Raw genomic sequence first — 17,641 nt, 5'->3', positions numbered from 1 at the left:
AAATCTCGGATTAAAAAAAGAATAATCGATGCCTTTTGGTATAAAAAAGTTTTGAGTCGGACCATTTTTTGCCAGTGGGTCGGGAGAGGGCTAACAAACAATTTTTTGAAGATGGCATCGGTTACTAGGATATGTCAATACTGACTACATTTCTTCGTGGTTGCAGTCGTAGAAGACGGCCAGGTGACAAATATAGGTGAGACAAAGAGAATGGTCCATTTTTAAGTTTTAAGAAAAATCTACTAAGATGTTGTATGAACTTCAGTCAGTTATGTAAGAAATAGTCCAAAAAAGACAGGAATATCTTTAGAACAAAATTTAATGGAGATTTGAGAATGAATTTTAAAGTAAATGAGTGTCTGAAAATATGAAGTGATGTAAAAAAAAAATGAAGTCAAATGTTAAGTGCCCTAAACCTTTTAATTTTTGCAATTCTATTCGAGTTCTCTAAATAGTAAATAAATATATATCATCAACATGTTCAGAATGTTAAAACCAATGACCAGAAATGACAAGAACTAATAAAGGATCACCTTCAACCTTAAAACATTTTTTACCATAGCCCGTATTATATATTCAACTGGTATCAATAATGAATAATATAGGAAAGGACTGGTTATTAGATCGTTAAGAACGAAAAAAGTTCAAAACACCAGTCCTTGCAATAAGCAGCAACATTAGGTAAAACCATGGATGAAAGAGCTATACACAGTAGGAGTGCACAGAAAACTTTAAAAAGGAGCATTTAGGAATTTACAAACAAATATTAATCCTCAGAATATTTTTGTAATAAACTATTGAAAATGTCGTTTCAAATGTAAACTTAATTGATTTTTTTTTTTGGGGGGGGGGGGGTTATGTTCAGGTTAATCCATACTTCCACTTGAGACGTAACAAACTGATAATTATAACTAAAGGTGTGTGCCGTTATTTCATGTGTGTTGCATTAAATGAAGAAGGAAAAGAGAAAGGTTGACCTGTGCATAAGAAGAATGCAACACATCTAGACTGCTCTTCCTACTCGTAAGAGAATAGATTTTGAGAACAAAAGAATTGTGGAAAAAATTATTGATGTTTGCCAGGAGACTTTCACTTTGCAAATGACAGAGGCATATTTAAATCTTCATGATAGTATTTACAACTAAAAACAAATAGAAAGGAAGAGAAGTGAACTAATATTTCTTTCTAAAATGCAATATACTTTTAAGAAGCAGCGAAGGTCAAAAAGAACTAACAAAAACAGAAAAACATTCCCAGGCACGGTGAAAGAAACAAAAAGTGTTGTCAAAAAAAAACAACCAAAAACAACAACAACCAACAACAACAACAAAACTCGATTTCAGTACAATGGGGTTGTAACTTTCATAAACAAGGATGCAAAAACAATTGACAGAATTAATCACTGTTGACCAGATTTGACCAATCTCGGTGAGATTCGTTGACACTAAAATATTTTACTGATGCCTACAGAATCTCAGCCCAATGCCACACAAAGTGATTCAGAAAATATTTCCCTAACTTTAACCGTTTGTTACGGGATGAAATGGATGGAATTGACCCCCCTACTTGCTTCATCTTTTCGATTTGGACATCTTTTTAACTCCTTATCACTGTAAAAAAAAGTTCGTTATATATCCCAGTGAACTTGAAATTAAGAACACCACAGAGTTCGCCTAATCTGTTTCATATTTGGATATTTTAGTGACTATAGACGATTGATTGATTGATTGTATGTTGTTTTACGTCCCATTCAAGAATTTTTCACTCATATAGAGACGTCACCATATACCGGCGAAGGGCTTCAAATTTTTCCTTTACTCGCCACTCAGGGCCATTGAGCAGTGCGGGATCTTTATCGTGCCAACGCCTGCTGTGACACGGGGCGTTGGTTTTTAAGGTCTCATCCAAAGGATCCACAACTTTCACTTCAAAGTGCCGAGCGCATGGCGAAGGAACAGTTGCTACCCATTTTTTATCGACTTACGTCAGTCGCTGCCGAGATTCGAACTCACGACCTCCAGATCACGGAGCGAGCGCTCTACCGACTGAGCTACCGTGAACGGTGACAATAGACGATAAGGGCCAACTACATTGTAACAACAAAATGTATGTCAAACAAGATGACTTCAGCTATTCACCATCAACTTTCCTTATATAAGTAGTAACATTCCGCTATCACTTGCATATGGTGTTTACGACTCCCAACTTATTCGATACTCAAGAGCATGCTCTGAGTACGATCAATTTTTAAATAGGAGGCAGGCTACTGACAGCTAAGTTGATTTTACACGGATTTCAAAATCTCGTTTAATGTCAGCATTCCGTAAATGTTATGGTCATTATAATGACCTTGTCAACAAATATAACTTATCATTGGGTCGTATTTTTGCAAACGTGTTTCATACCAATTGTAAGGCCTTTGTTTTATACTAAATTTGACTACGGAATGTTCCGTCTACCTGATCAATACATAGGACTCACGGCGGGTGTGACCCGCCAACAGGGGATGCTTACTACTTCTAGGCACCAGATCCCACCTCTGGAATTTCCGGGGGTACATGCTTTATGCCCTGTTCCCATATTTGTATTGTTTTTAGATTTTTTTAGAGATCGATCATTGTTCGTCTTCTTCACCTTTTTCCTTTCTTGCCTTTATATGGTTTAAATCAAGTTGTTGATTCGTTTAAGCCGGGGATGGGGTAATGGTAATTTGTAATAGTAATTGACTGTAATGAATTACAAGTTATGATGTAATTGAAAGTAATGTGTAATTGACCAAAGAATGAATCGTTTAAACGTCCAAATCTGGCCCCCCGATAATTTACAAAAAATTAAATCAAAGATTTTCTACATACATATATATACCCTTTATATATATGTATGTATACATGTATATATATACCCTTTATATGTATATATATATATATATATATATATATATATATATATATATATATATATATATATATATATATATATATATATATATATATATATATATATATATATATATATATATATAAAACATTTGCCTTTGTTCCTAAATATACATCACCGCTACGTTCATTGACTCTTGAAAGATAGATAGAAAAGTTTTTTTTTCTAATTAAAGCTGTCATTAATTATATAGACCGTTATTTGAAAAACACTAATTCATCATATCTTTAGAAAAATAAAATGTTTGTTATAAACTTATAAGTGCACAAATGCATACTTCCAATTGAGAAATCTTAGGGAAAGAAATTGAAATACGGAGCGCTAAAAAGACCTGTATACATATCGGATAAAAAGTCACTGGATGAATACATTTGCACAAAATGCACCCCTAATTTGAATAAAGGGAAGCTTCAGGTTTCTTCTAGCGACCCTGCAAATGCTAAAATGCTTATATTTTGTCTCTAGCACGAAATAAGAGGGATTTTAAGTGTCATTTATTCATAAAACTTTGTACACCTCGAACACACACTAATGTATTCACACTAATCGCACGCTTGATAGACGCCCCGCCCTCTCATTCAAATAATTCAATGACCTACATAGCTGTAATGGCTAAGCCGGGATTTTACAGTGAAGTGTAATCGATTTTATTTAATCAATATCATGTATATATTGAAAGTTTCTTTCCCAAAAAATCTTTTATGAGTACCTATACAGACTATGCTTCAAGACTTTAGCAATACTAGTAATATGACAATGTTATGATTTGAAAAGATAAAATTCTACATTTAAAAAGGGGCGAGAAAGCAGTGTTATGAAGATTCATTCTTTTCAATTACATGTTACTGTAATTTAATTAATTATTTTTTAGAAAAGGCATGTAATTCACAATTACTTTCCAATTACATTCAATTACTTTAAAATTTAATGAATGAAAAATAGCTCGATCCCCCTCCCCACATATACAATTATCAAGAAAGCTTGACTGACCTTTAGGGCAAAATATTTTGATGGTTATTTTTTTTAAAGGGAATTTACTTATTTACCCTTTTTAGTGAATAGTTGTTTTCTCTTATGCATTCCTTTAAAGCTTTTGAATCAAAATAATCATACATCAGAAAGCTTAAAATTTGACATCAAATTTAAGATGACCCATTTGTAACATCAAATTACAGACCAGTTTCACTATTGGGGTGCATTAGTAAAATCTGGAAGGAATAATTTTCAAACGTGTATAATCACTTCCTTAAATTGCAAATAATTTGTTGTACAAGTATCAGGCGGGATTTTTACCTGGCCGCTCAACTGTCTATCAACTACTGTAAACATATCATTGTATAGTTAAAAATATTGATGAGGGAAAATCTTGTGTGTGGGGCTTTTTTTTTTTTACGATCTGTCGAAGGCTTTCGAAAGAGTATGGCATAATGGCCTTCGTTTTAAAATGCAGACTTGCGGAATATCTGGAAATCATTTTGAATGGTTTAACTTATCTAAATAATCGAAGTCAGAAAGTTTTGTATAAAGATATTCTATCTTCTAGCATGACTATTAATGTCGGGGTATCATGTGGCTCTGTCCTTGGTCCCCTACTTTTATTTTGATATTATGTATAAAGGAACATTCATGACTATTGAAATATTTTCTAAAAAATGTAATTCGTAATTTAATTAAGTACATTTGTAAAGTAATTGTGATTTAATTAATTACATTTTAAAATCCTTGTAATGGTAATGGTAATTTAATTGAAGGTTTTGGGCAAGTAATTGTAATTTGATTCATTACTCTCCTATGTAATTGACCCCATCCCTGATTTAAACCTCCGACGCCAAAGAGTGCCAGTCAAGGCCATAAATATTCTGTTTGAAAATGCTTCTTATTATGATTAAGTATGTCTTGACGAACCACAGTACGAAGTATTTTAAAGCAAACTCTTGATTTCTGGGATTTTCTTTTTTGTTTCTATCTACAGAAGCATTACAATGTTTGATAATATTCTCAAGGGGCTAGAACATTTCTTTCCATTTCTGATTCTAACAGCTTTTTAAGAGCCCATTTATTTCCACATTACATTTTTTTTATCAGTTCAAATTAAACAGGCTTTGTTAGATCTTGAAAGAAATTATATTGAATCATCAAATCCATCGGAACTTCATTTTCGGAGCTCTTGGTTCATTTTCCATTTCCCTTACTTTACGTTTAAGACTTGCAATTTTTAGTATAGACATTTTAGTAGACGCACGTTTTAGAACAGGTTTTACGTGGTATCTTTCTGAGTATCTCTTAGTCTTCGTCCTCATTTCTGGAGCTGAGTGAAAAGAATATCTGGACAATGATCTGGGTTTGCTCGTCTTTCTTGAAATTCGTTTAGAAGGAGACAGTACCCTTCTCAACTCTATTGCCAGTATTTCGGAAGTCGGAGTCATCCTTGAACTCAGTCTTGAGGTCAAGGCTGACGATAGACTCGATCTTGCTATAATCTGCTCTTCTGTCAAAGAAAAATCCAAATCTTCAATAACCATTCCTTTGATTTCCCCTGTGTCATCCATTCCACAATTGTCTTTCTTTGTCTGTGGACTATTGCGATTATTTGGTACAAAACTTGTCGTATGAATTGGGCTAGATGTAACGCCTTTTAAGTTTAAATGAGAAATTCCTTCGTGAGCCTCTAATATCACAGGTAAGCTGCTTGATAGAATTGCATGGTCATCAGATTCGTCTATGGGTTCATTTAAGTACATTTCTGCTTCAACATTTTGTTTTGCAAAAACACTCTTTTGGAAATATATTTGTTCGCTGGTTGTCATTTCATTATCAAAAGGGATGTTTTCTTTGAGGAATACGTGCTTTTCAGAATTGACTTCTTTGTTAATTCTCCGCAATTGTTCCATATCCTCCTCTGTGTTTTGACGAAGAAAGATTGACTTCTCTTTTTCCCTTTCCTTGATCCTTACAGCAGAGTCCTCATCTTCTATTTCACTCAAAAAATTAGTATGGTCAACAACCATGCCCGATTGCTTATGTTTTTGAACGTCAACTGGCGCTTTCCCTACTTCAACGTCTTTAACTGTGTTGTCAAGAAGTTCAACTGGAGTCATAATGGGATCTCTGCTGTTTTCATGACAAGCACCTTCCCCTTTTGCAGAAGTAAGATCTTCTCTGCTTACTTCTTGTGTGCTCTTTTTCAAATCATCACATAACATTGATATGTTTTGATTGTCATTATTGTTGGCTTCAGCGTCATCATCTTTTCCATTTGACTGTGTTTTCTTCTTTTCAGACAGGGCTGGTTTTTGATCATCTATAACAAATATTGTATTGCCTTATTTCAGAAGTGGATATTTACATAAACATTAAATTCTGACTTGTTTGCATCTCTGTTCTTTTCGTTAAAACATGCTCAAAACTTTAAATCTAGCAGGCTGAAATGTTATTGGATTGACAATTCTAAATATTTTTTTTGTATCATCACCTTTTTGTTGGATCTTGTGTTTGCATTTGGAACAAAATAATTTTCGTATTTTCTCTCTGTATTTCTTTCGCAGACAAAGAATTATGATTGCAGTGATTATTCCAATAAAAATAATGCTTGCTATTACGCTTCCAATGATTACACCGATGTCAACATCTTCCTCATTTGGACTTGTCGTGAATGCTGCACAAATAAATAACTATACATAAGCAAAAAAACTATAAAAAAAAAAAGGGGGGTGTGGGTGTGGATTTTATATAGATTTTCAAAGATGCTCATTCAAAATATCGAATAATGAAATAATACTATTATACTTACGACATAGCACTACAAAGAAATTAGAAATGCAAATCAGATATCAATGATACTACAAAGTACTTCACAATCCATGATTTAAAAAAAGGTGGGGTATCACCCAAAGAATTGCTAACAAACGTACCATTAGCGTACATAACAAGAGTCTCGGTCCCGTTTACTTGTTTAACATTTGGATCTTGGCCTTTGGCGCAACTCCCATTATTATCGCTGATGTATACCTGGTTATTCAATTTCATTACCGCCTAGAATATATATATTAATAAAGTTTTAGTTTTAAATTAATCAAGTGAAATTCTTTTCATATATATATCCGAAGCGGATTATAAAACAGCGCAAACTGACCCAAACCAGGTTATACTCGAATAATTTGGCCAAGAATTAGAGTCATTCCTTATAATTTAATTTTAAAATCAGTAAATAACTATGGGTGTAAAATTTCGTTGCTTTTTATTAGTTCAAATTTGCCGCTCAATAATACAACCGTAGTAACGGAAGTACCGGAAGTGATGGGAAGCGAGGGGAGGTAAAAACTAATACATAGGCCTAGCAGCCTTGTTGTTTGTTTACATGTGGTAAGATCGAATTATTGTTTGGAACATTTATTAAATCTGGAATTTTCCATGAATCCCGAGGACTGGAAATGAGAGGATTGATTCAGCTGGTTGTCAGGGGGGTGTGTCCCCATACCAAACCAGGTTATACAGAAATAATTTGTGTTCCTTTTTGGATATTAACCAATCAGAGGCTAGAATACAAACAAAATTAAATTAAATTATATATATATATATATATATATATATATATATATATATATATATATATATATATATATATATATATATATATATATATATATATATATATACAAATGTATATATATATATATATATATATATATATATATATATATATATATATATATATATATATATATATATATATATATATATATATATATATTAAATAAATAATATCAGGATATCCCGGAACATGAACGAAGCACTTCTATAGAGACTGGTTATTCTACTGAACATCAGCGAAGTGACTATTATTGACAATTTTCCCATTCTTTGTGGGAATTAGGATCAACCATTAAATCGGCCAGAGAAAGAAATGCAGCAAAGCTTATTCAAGTCATGATGATTACTCTGTAACAAACTATACATCTGATAGGCAAGCTCACTAGTTTTATGACAAGATTGGATTGGTCCTGCCTTTTTTGGAATGGTTGAGAAGAGACCAGTAGTAAAAAGAAGAATCAGTATTTATCAACAACACTAAAGGCAGAAAACATTAACAAGGTCATCCACATACAGATGGATACAGTCCACAATTCAAGATCCTTTGTTTGATTTTTTTTTTTTTTTTTTTTGCAAACAACGTGTCAAAGCCTGATGTACTACAAAGAATTGAGCACATAGGATTTGCTTCACCATTGTCAATGCACAATTGGAAAGCTGTTTACTCTGGTCAAGAAGAAGTCCAGAATACGACTGCCTTATCCTGGTACCTTTCTGCACATTTTGTGAACCTTGACATGGGACTTGAAATAGATGTTCACGATCAAAAGGACATGTCAGCTTAGGACAATCTTGCAATGAAAAGTACAATAAAAAGGAGGAAAAGGAAAAGAAAGGCGTGAGAGATCAAATACATGTACAATAATGAATGCACCAAACAATTTTAAAGAGTTTTTCTTTTATATTCCTATGTAATGTTTTGATCGTTCATTGTGGTCCGTCCTACCCCCGGGGTCATGATTTGAACAAATTTTTATTTATTCTATGTAATAAATTTTTCAAATAAGTTTCAACTCTTTGGGCCCTTTGGTTCTTGAGAAGAAGACTGTCCTTCCTATGTAAAAATTAGATCGTCTGTTGTGGCCCAAACCTATCCAAAGGGGTCATGATTTGAACAAACTTACATCTACATTATGTAGTTTCAACTTTTCTGGGCAAGTTGTTCTTGAGAAGATTTTTTTAAAGATGTCATAAAAATTTCACTAATTCTTATTATCTCCCCTTGAAAGAGGGTGTGGCCCTTCATTTGAAGAAACATGAATCCCTTTGACCCAAGGATATTTTATGGCAAGTGTGGCTGAAATTGGCACTGTGGTTCTTGATAAGATGTCGAAAATGTGAAAGGTTTACAGATGGACAAACAGACGGACACCAGAAAATGTTATCAGAAAAGCTCACTTGAGCAGTCAGCTCAGGTGAGCTAAAAATGAATACATATATGATGTACTTACATAACATTTAAAATGTTGTTGGTTACTTCCAGTGACACCAGGGTCAAGCATCGATACAAAATACGTTGAGTCATCTTGTACGTATGTGACACAAAAGTATAATAAGCCTACTATATTAAAAAACATAATTTTAAAAAAATTCATACAATACGTTATCGCTGAATAACGTAAACAAGTTCTTATATGTTAAAATACAATGACGGTTTTTATAAAATTTTATTTTTATAAGAACTGAATAACAAAAAACACAACTGAATTATTTTTTACTCTGTTTATAGCTATGTATACTTACAAACTTGTCCGCTACTTGTTGAACATTCTGTGCGGTTCATAATATACCTATCTGAACACATGTCTAATATGAAGTCAGAGTCGCATGTCGAATTAGTTCTTGCAAAGTTAGAATTATAAAGAGTCGCCAACAAAGGCTCTGGAAAGTACTGTTTAACGTCGGAAGTATTATCTACAACAATGAAAAAAGTTTTTTTTTCTGAATTCAATTAGTCATGGCAAGGAAAACAGTTAAATTCTAGTTCAAAAATGCTGTTGTTACTTTTATTTCCATCTTTGGTGAACAGCATATCGCCTGAGATTTATTTGTTTCAAATGTAAAATGTGAAAATAACGAACAGTGATCAATCTCATAACTCCAGTAAAGAAAACAAATCGTGAACATGGCAAAAACACGGACACCTGGAAACACCAGAGGTGGGATCAGGTGCGCAGGACTAGTAAACATCCCCTGTCGATCGGTCACACTGCCGTGAGACTTATTTATAAATTAAGTAGATGGGGTAATCCGTAGTCAAATTTAGTTTAAAAATAATAACCTAACAATCTGTATGAAACGTTCAGACAAAATACGACCTATCGATAGGTTGTATTTGCAAACAAGGTCATAACGACCATAGAATTTCCAAAATGTTGACTTAAACAAGGTTGTTGAAATTTCTGTAACATTAGCTTTTTGTAATAGCCTGTCTTGGTTTAAAAATTGATTATACTCAAAACATGACCTTGCGTATCAAATCAATTGGGAGACATAAACATCAAATGCAGGTGATAATGGAATATTACTACACAAATAATATGCAGGTGATAATGGAATATTACTACACAAATAATATGCAGGTGATAATGGAATATTACTACACAAATAATGGAAGTTTACGATGAAAGCACTGAAGTCATCCTGTTTGTCTTACAGTTTAGTTGTTAGTTGGTCATTATCGTCTATAGTCAGTAAAACATCAAAATATGAAACAGATGTGATAAATTCTGTAGTTCTTTTATTTCGAGTTCACTGTGATATAGCACCTCAAGATATGAATAAAACTATTTTTCATTGATAAAATCGAGTTGAAGGCCACATCAAGAGGGTTTTTTTTTCTTCTCATTTAGAAGTTTTTGAATAAACTCCGCTTCTGAAACTAATAAATAACTAATAATAAGCTAATAAAAGAGCACAAATTTTAAATATGAATTTATCTCTATCATTATAAATTCCCAATCATATCTACCTGCTTTGACAAGAACGTGAAACTCTTCGGTGCCGGGCGGACTAACTGCTGTACAGTCACTCGATATTGTTGCATTTCTTGTGGTGGAAATCATAGAGACTCTTTCATTTTCAGCATTTGATTGTTCATCTAAAAGCATGAATTTTATATGGTAATAAGCACTTTTTTCTTTTGTTAAAAAAAAGTCTAATGCCTTTAGTCATAGTGAAATGTTTTAACTGCACTTTCATAATGTTCTGGAAGCGTTTTGTTTTGTTTCTGGAAGAAGTTAACCAGGGCTGTAATTGGCGACAAATTTGGTCGCCATGGCGCCTAAAATTTTTGATTGGCGCCTAAAAAATTTTCATAAGTCGCCAAATTGGCGACCATTTTAAATTGACTTAGCGATCGTCGAATTCCGGAAATTTTCACATTTTTAACAATTTTTCTGGACAAAACGAAAAGAAATTTAAAATAAGAGGACATTATTTTTAGCAATGGACATGTCGTGTTTTCTTAAACATGTCATGGGTCCCTATATTCTATTAACTTTTAAAGTTGGCGCCTTAGAAAAATGGCCTGGCGACTAAAATTTGCATTGGCGACTTAATTTTTTTGATAAGGCACCAGCTGGCGCCTAAATTTTAGAGGCCACTTAGAGGCCTGTCTAAGTTAACATAACATAAATTATAAAGTTTTTTTAAAGTATGAGGTAATTGGAAACTTGCCTGCTACGATTGTGTACCTGTACGACACGTCGGTAATTTTCTTGACTGTCAGACACAGGTATGCGGCATTTGGTGCTCCAAACACATCCACTTCTTGGTCGCCCCTAAATAAAAATTTTAAAAAACATATGTCATTTCATTTACTAAACATAACTTACAAACAAGGTATTAAATTAACTCACTTCATCAAATATTTATCAATGGACTGTTCCACGCATGTCCATGACGTCACGGTTGAGGTGTACGCAGTCAGAGTCCAGCCAGACTGAACAGCTGAGGTATTCCGATTCAATGTCACTTCTTTTTTACGACTGTCATACCAAAGTCCATCCCATTCCTGTGGAAAACTGCAGAGACCGACTGAAAGAAATGCTATATGCACAATATTAGTCTTCAACAAGAACAAACTACTACCATATGATTGCTAATCTATCATAACTTACCAACTTGGCTAAAAATTCCAATCTGTACTGTAATAATTATAACTACATTCATTTTTTTCATACATAAACTTGAAGGAATGGACTTTCATGTTGTCAAAAACCCAACTCAATTGTACATAGGTGTGATAAAATTGTTGAGATCATTGTTTCGAATCGCTGTTTTTGTGTCGTTCGAGTGCATCTGAAAGGCTTTTTTGTTGTCGATTTTTTTTTAAAATACTTCTACGCCTATAAGTGTTGAATATCATTAAGTATTCATCAAGTACTTCTTTCTAATAAACAAACAGTTGATATGATTCATTAACATAGAGATTAATTTTCTTTCTAAATTGCATTAAAGACTATCATTGCTTCAATCTATTAACTTTGAGGCATAAAATAAAGGTAAATTAAGGGTAATTCCCCTTGTTTATAAATCAAAATTACTAGAATTAGTATGTTATCCTCCTCTGACAGACCTTTGTTTCGAGTCCACTCAGATTTAAGTCATGGTGTAAAGTGGTGGGTTTATTTTAAAATATTGAAGTTTACTTTTTCCAGTATTTGCTTACAGTAACTTTTTCCTATATTTTTTATTCAGCATGTTCTGTATTATTTAAAATATGCATGTCTGATCTCGCATGTCTAAAATTTTAACCGATTTACCGTTGCCATCCCTAAAAATATGCACTAGTGACATTTGAAAAAAATTACTTGGAGCTAAATTGTGAAGAATATTTTTTTTATGAAGCCAGCGCATGTGGCTAAGATTGAGATGATATGCCCATATTGCAGTGTGGTAAGGTAAGATCACAATGTGATTGCTTATGTTAAATGAATTGTTAGGCTAAAATAATTTCAAATTTCCTCTTTTTTTCATATTGTTAACTTTTTCCTCATGACATTGAGATTTTTTAGAAGGAAAGAGTCTAAGATAACTCTACAAATGGGAAATGAAAAAGCTTACGCTCTGTGTGTGTGTGTGTGTTTTTTTTAAATTACTCTCATTCAAAATAGAACATTTAATGAAATTTGGAAAATTATTTCATAAAGAACATATCTAAAACCTTTACTACCTTTGTAATAGAATTACAGAAAAGAAAACATCAATGACAATACCGTATAAGCAAAATTTTTAGCGAGGATTTAATTTTGGCATTATTAACGAGGGTGTTGAGATCGCTAAAATTGAATATCGGTAAAAATTAATTGCATTTTATTTGTAATAGCTTCTTTAGTAGGCACTAAAAATTAATTACCATTATTTTAGGAATGACTCTAATTCTTGGCCAAATTATTCGAGTATAACCTGGTTTGGGTCAGTTTACGCTTTATAATCCGCGAAGCGGATTATAAAACAGCGTAAACTGACCCAAACCAGGTTATACTCGAATAATTTGGCCAAGAATTAGAGTCATTCCTTATAATTTAATTTTAAAATCATGAAATAACTATGGGTGTAAAATTTCGTTGCTTTTTATTAGTTCAAATTTGCCGCTCAATAATACAACCTTAGTAACGGAAGTAACGGAAGTGGTGGGAAGCAAGGGGAGGTAAAAACTGATACATAGGCCTCGCAGCCTTTTTACATGTGGTAAGAGCGAATTAGCGTTTGAAGTTAAAGGTACGTTTATTAAATCTGGAATTTTCCATGAAACTCGAGGACTGGAAATGAGAGGATTGTATGGATACAGATAATTCAGCTGGTTGTCGGGGGGGGGGGGGGTGTCCCCATACCAAACCAGGTTATACAGAAATAATTTGTGTTCCTTTTTGGATATTAACCAATCAGAGGCAAGAATACAAACAAAATTAAATTATTTAAAGATAAATCGCTAAATTTGGGCTTATACGGTATATCATTTGGCCAGGTGATCTTATAATTTATTCTGATTATATTCCAAAGAATTAATGTAAGATATAAGGCTTTTTGGAAACAACTTAGGTAAAATACACAAACATGTATATAATAAATACTTTTCCGCAACTTCGCTTAATACGATACCATTGAATAACATTTTATGAGATTTTTATAAAATCTTCATTACATAGTGTCATTGTGACCTCTTATTTTACTTTATATGGGGTTTCCCATAGCAAAATATGGACATTGCCATTCTTTCTATAATATGGGGGTAACTCCTCCTATTCCACTGAATAAAATTCAATGAGACTTTTTATATAATCTTTATTACATTTAGTGCCATTGTGCTTCTCCTATTTTAAGTTCTAATCGGACAAATATTGGGCTTCCCCATAGCAAAACATGGACTTTGCCATTATACTTATACAGGAGTGAGGGGTATCAATTTGTGAGCTCATTGCTCGGGAGCTCATTACAATGTCCAATCAAATTATACCAAAGCAATCCACTTTCAATCGTAAATTCTTTCCTTGATATTAACTGATCTTTTACGTACGTCCGATACACTTGTGGTTACCTATCTATTATATGCAACTCCTCCCACTGAATAAAATTTAATGAAACTTTAAAGAATCGTTATTACATAGTGCCATTGTGCACCTCTTATTTTACGTTCTGATCGGACAGATATTTTGGGATTTCCTCGACAAAACATGGACTTTGCCATTATACTTATAGAGGAACGAGGGTATCAGTTTTAGAGTTCAGTGCTCACAGAATATCTATAGTTTTTAATAATAAAATACAATGTCCAATCAAGTTATACATGATAGCAAACCCACTTTCAGTATTAAATTCTTTCCATGATATCCGGTATAATCTGATCCTTTTAAGATAGGTAAAATACGTGTACAAGGGTGGATCGACACAGCATTAGAATAAATTGTATTCAGTTGTCTCTTTTTTACGAGCCAGGAAGGATAACTCTTAAAATTATCATCTCAGAATGAAAATTGAAATATTTTCGTGCAACAATCCATTTCATGCATCTCAATGATTCAAGGTTCCTTGAAGTCTAAGAGATAGTCTTGCAAACTGTTGACATCTGTGCCCCTTAAAAGTCTAAAATAAATAAACATTTTTAGAAAATTCGAACTTCCTTTGATATAGCCTTTGATACCAGTTGAATTAAGCAGCATGTCTGAGATATGAAATTGGGGGGGGGGGGGGGGTCTATGAGAATTTGCAATGATAGCACAAGCTTTTAACACAAAGTATTATATAGTAGGAGAACTATAGTACCGGTTTGTACTAACAAAGGAAGAGAAAAGTAGCACGTGGACTTGAAACTATGCAACAGCAATAAAAATAGTAATAATAATAATTGGTTTAGTCTCTTTTGTGGCAAGATTATTGAAATCAAACAAAAACTGTAAAAGAAGTAGCGTTAAGAAAGAATTCCACAGAAATTTCTATTTATAACCATGGCAACACCATTCATCGAATTCAAAACTAATTTATAGAATTACATGTATGTATCTTAGAGTAGTCTACTTGTGTGCAAAGTTATATTGAAATTAGAGCAAAACTGTAGGAAGAGTAACGTTTTAGTAATTCATAAAAAATTCTATTTTTAGTAACCATGCAACACCGTTCATCAAAATCAAAAATCGATAAAGAGAATTACGCATCTTAGTGTAGTCTACATGTGTGCCCAGTTATACTGGTATCGGATCGGACCTATAGGAGGAGTAGCATTTTAAATGTATTTCACAGAAATTTCTATTTTTATTAACAATGGCAACAACGTTCATCGAAATCAAAAACCAATGGATAGAATTATGTATCTTAGATTGTTATACCCTAATAAATATCTTTATATATATTTATTAAAAATAAAAAGTCTAACGAAGTAAATGTTGTTTTTTTTTCATCGGTCTCACAATTTCATTGTTGTCAGGTCTGTAAGTCCAACATAAGAACTGTTAGACCCCAACGTCACTACTACATCACAAGTAATTAGTCGTCATTCAATATCGGCGACACGGATTTCAAGAGTTTCAAGTTTCAAGAGTTACCGCGTGCGCGAAAGCGTCAAGGGAAAAATATTTTTTTGTGATAAATAATTTCTGTGCTATAATACATGTAATTTAATGATTTTTTTTTTTTAGTCTTTGTTGTCATTTTTATTTAAAAAGCCAAAATATTACTTATAAAGAAATTGTTTAGTTATTAAATATGAATAAATCTGTTTAAAGGTTTTAATTTTAAATGGTTATTATTTTACACTTTTTTACTTAATTGTCATGCAGATTTTTAAAATCAATGTTTTTTGGCAACAATACATTTTTTTTCATTTTTTCCTAACATGGTATAACATTTTTTTTCAGCATCAGCCATAACCACAACTTGGTCAAACAAAAGTTGCTACAGTCTACATTAAAAGCTCAATACTTTGAAGATCATCGGGAATATTTCCAACATAAACCATTATTAATTATTTCACAGATCTTCAAAAAATGTTGAATATTTAAAATGTTACAAAAAGGTGTTTTTAGCATCATTTTTGTTTGACTTGAGAAATCAATGAGATATTTGGCAGGTATTTAGACAACATCAAAAGAGATGTAGAAATTTATTCCCATTGCTTGTATTTTTAGTGCAGGTTGATAAATACGTGTCTTATCATTTTTTTCAAGTCATCCATTAATGTTCAGGTTGCTGTAATTTTTTATGTTTTCAGTGGAATTATAATTTGAAATCTAAAATGTAGCTCTTTATTATGGCACACTATATGATGAAAGATATGGATTTTTAAATTCTTTCTAAATGCTTGATTGTGTACTTAAATCTGATCGGCGTATGCTCATCTTCCTATGTGTGCGTTGTTATTTTCCCCAAAACTTTATAAAATAAATTGTTAAAGTCAATTATACAAAGATTGTGCCTAATTTAATGAAGCTTAGGGAATAAGGCACTAAACGTGAGTAGGAGGCGCGTTTAGGGAACATCTGTACCTGTCTCCGTTACAATTAGAACTAGTATGTATTGTCAATATTGTTGGATTTAGCATCATCGTCTTTTCCATTTGACTGAGTTTTCTTCTTTTCAGACAGGTCTGGTTTTTTGGTCATCCCTAAAGATTATATTAGTTTTTTCAGAAGTGAATGTTTACATTTACATAAAATTCATTCTTGTTTACATATTTGTTCTTTACGTTAAATATGCTTAATATTTTAATTCCAGCTGGCTGAAGTGTTGTTGGATTGACAATTCTATTAAATCTCTTTTGTATTTTCACCTTGCTGTTGGATCTTGTGTTTGCATTTGGAACATTACATTTCTTGTATTTTCTCTGTATTTCTTTCGCAGACAAAGAATTATGATTGCAGTGACTATTCCAATGAAAGTAACGCTTGCCGTTACGCTTCCAATGATTACACCGATGTCAACATCTTCCTCCTCATTTGGACTTGTCGTGAATGTTGTGTAAATAAAGTACTTTATATAATTTTCTTTATAATTTGACATAGATTCCCAAGAATGCTTATTCAAATATAATGAAGACATACTATTATAGTTACGACAAAGCACTACAAAGAAATAAAAGATACAAATCAGATAGTTAATAATATTACTACAATATACAAATCCGTGATTTTTAAAAAGATGGAGTATCATCCACAAAATTGTTAACAAAGGTACCATTAGCGTACATAACAAGAGTCTCGATCCCGTTAACTTGTTTAACCCTTGGATCTTGACCTTTGGCACAACTCCCATCATTATCGCTGATGAATACCTGGTTATTCAATTTCATTACTGCCTACAATGTATTAATAAAGTATTTATTTTAGTTTTATTTCAACTGAATGAAATATTTTTCATGGAGATGTAAACAAATAAATAATAAATCAGGATATCCTAGAACATGGACAGATACTACTTAACATCAACCAAGTAACTATTTTTGACAATTTTCCATTCTTTGTAGGAAGTGGGATCAACCATTAAATTGACCAGAAAAACGAATGCTGAGAAGCTAATAGAAACCTTTATGATAACTCTGAAACAAACTTAATATTTGGTTGTGTTGCTTCATGCAATCATACAAGCTGGCAAAAAAAAACAGGTTCATCAGTTTGATGGC

The 17,641-nt window shown here is 32.6% G+C and overlaps 2 protein-coding genes across 2 annotated transcripts in view; one reads left to right on the top strand and one right to left on the bottom strand.

The window, feature by feature from the left end:
* Nucleotides 1-17,641, top strand: part of LOC133192203 (glycerol kinase-like) — a 419,267-nt gene that overhangs the window by 225,754 nt on the left and 175,872 nt on the right. The gene's annotated exons all lie outside the window — the stretch shown is intronic.
* On the bottom strand, nt 5,016-11,700 carry LOC133192971 (uncharacterized). Its single transcript, XM_061328971.1, has 10 exons — nt 11,649-11,700; nt 11,388-11,565; nt 11,206-11,309; nt 10,499-10,627; nt 9,271-9,441; nt 8,979-9,088; nt 6,849-6,969; nt 6,728-6,736; nt 6,410-6,592; nt 5,016-6,238 (listed from the first exon to the last, which is right to left on the bottom strand). Exons 1-10 carry the CDS (start codon nt 11,698-11,700, stop codon nt 5,073-5,075), a joined length of 2,223 nt encoding a protein of 740 aa, XP_061184955.1. The 3' UTR covers nt 5,016-5,072.

The sequence above is a fragment of the Saccostrea echinata genome, unplaced genomic scaffold (assembly GCF_033153115.1).
Source record: "Saccostrea echinata isolate AGI-Se365-2 ecotype Australia unplaced genomic scaffold, CSIRO_AGI_Sech_v1 ptg000025l, whole genome shotgun sequence".
Classification (NCBI taxonomy): domain Eukaryota; kingdom Metazoa; phylum Mollusca; class Bivalvia; order Ostreida; family Ostreidae; genus Saccostrea; species Saccostrea echinata.
This window is presented reverse-complemented; position numbering and strand designations above follow the sequence as displayed.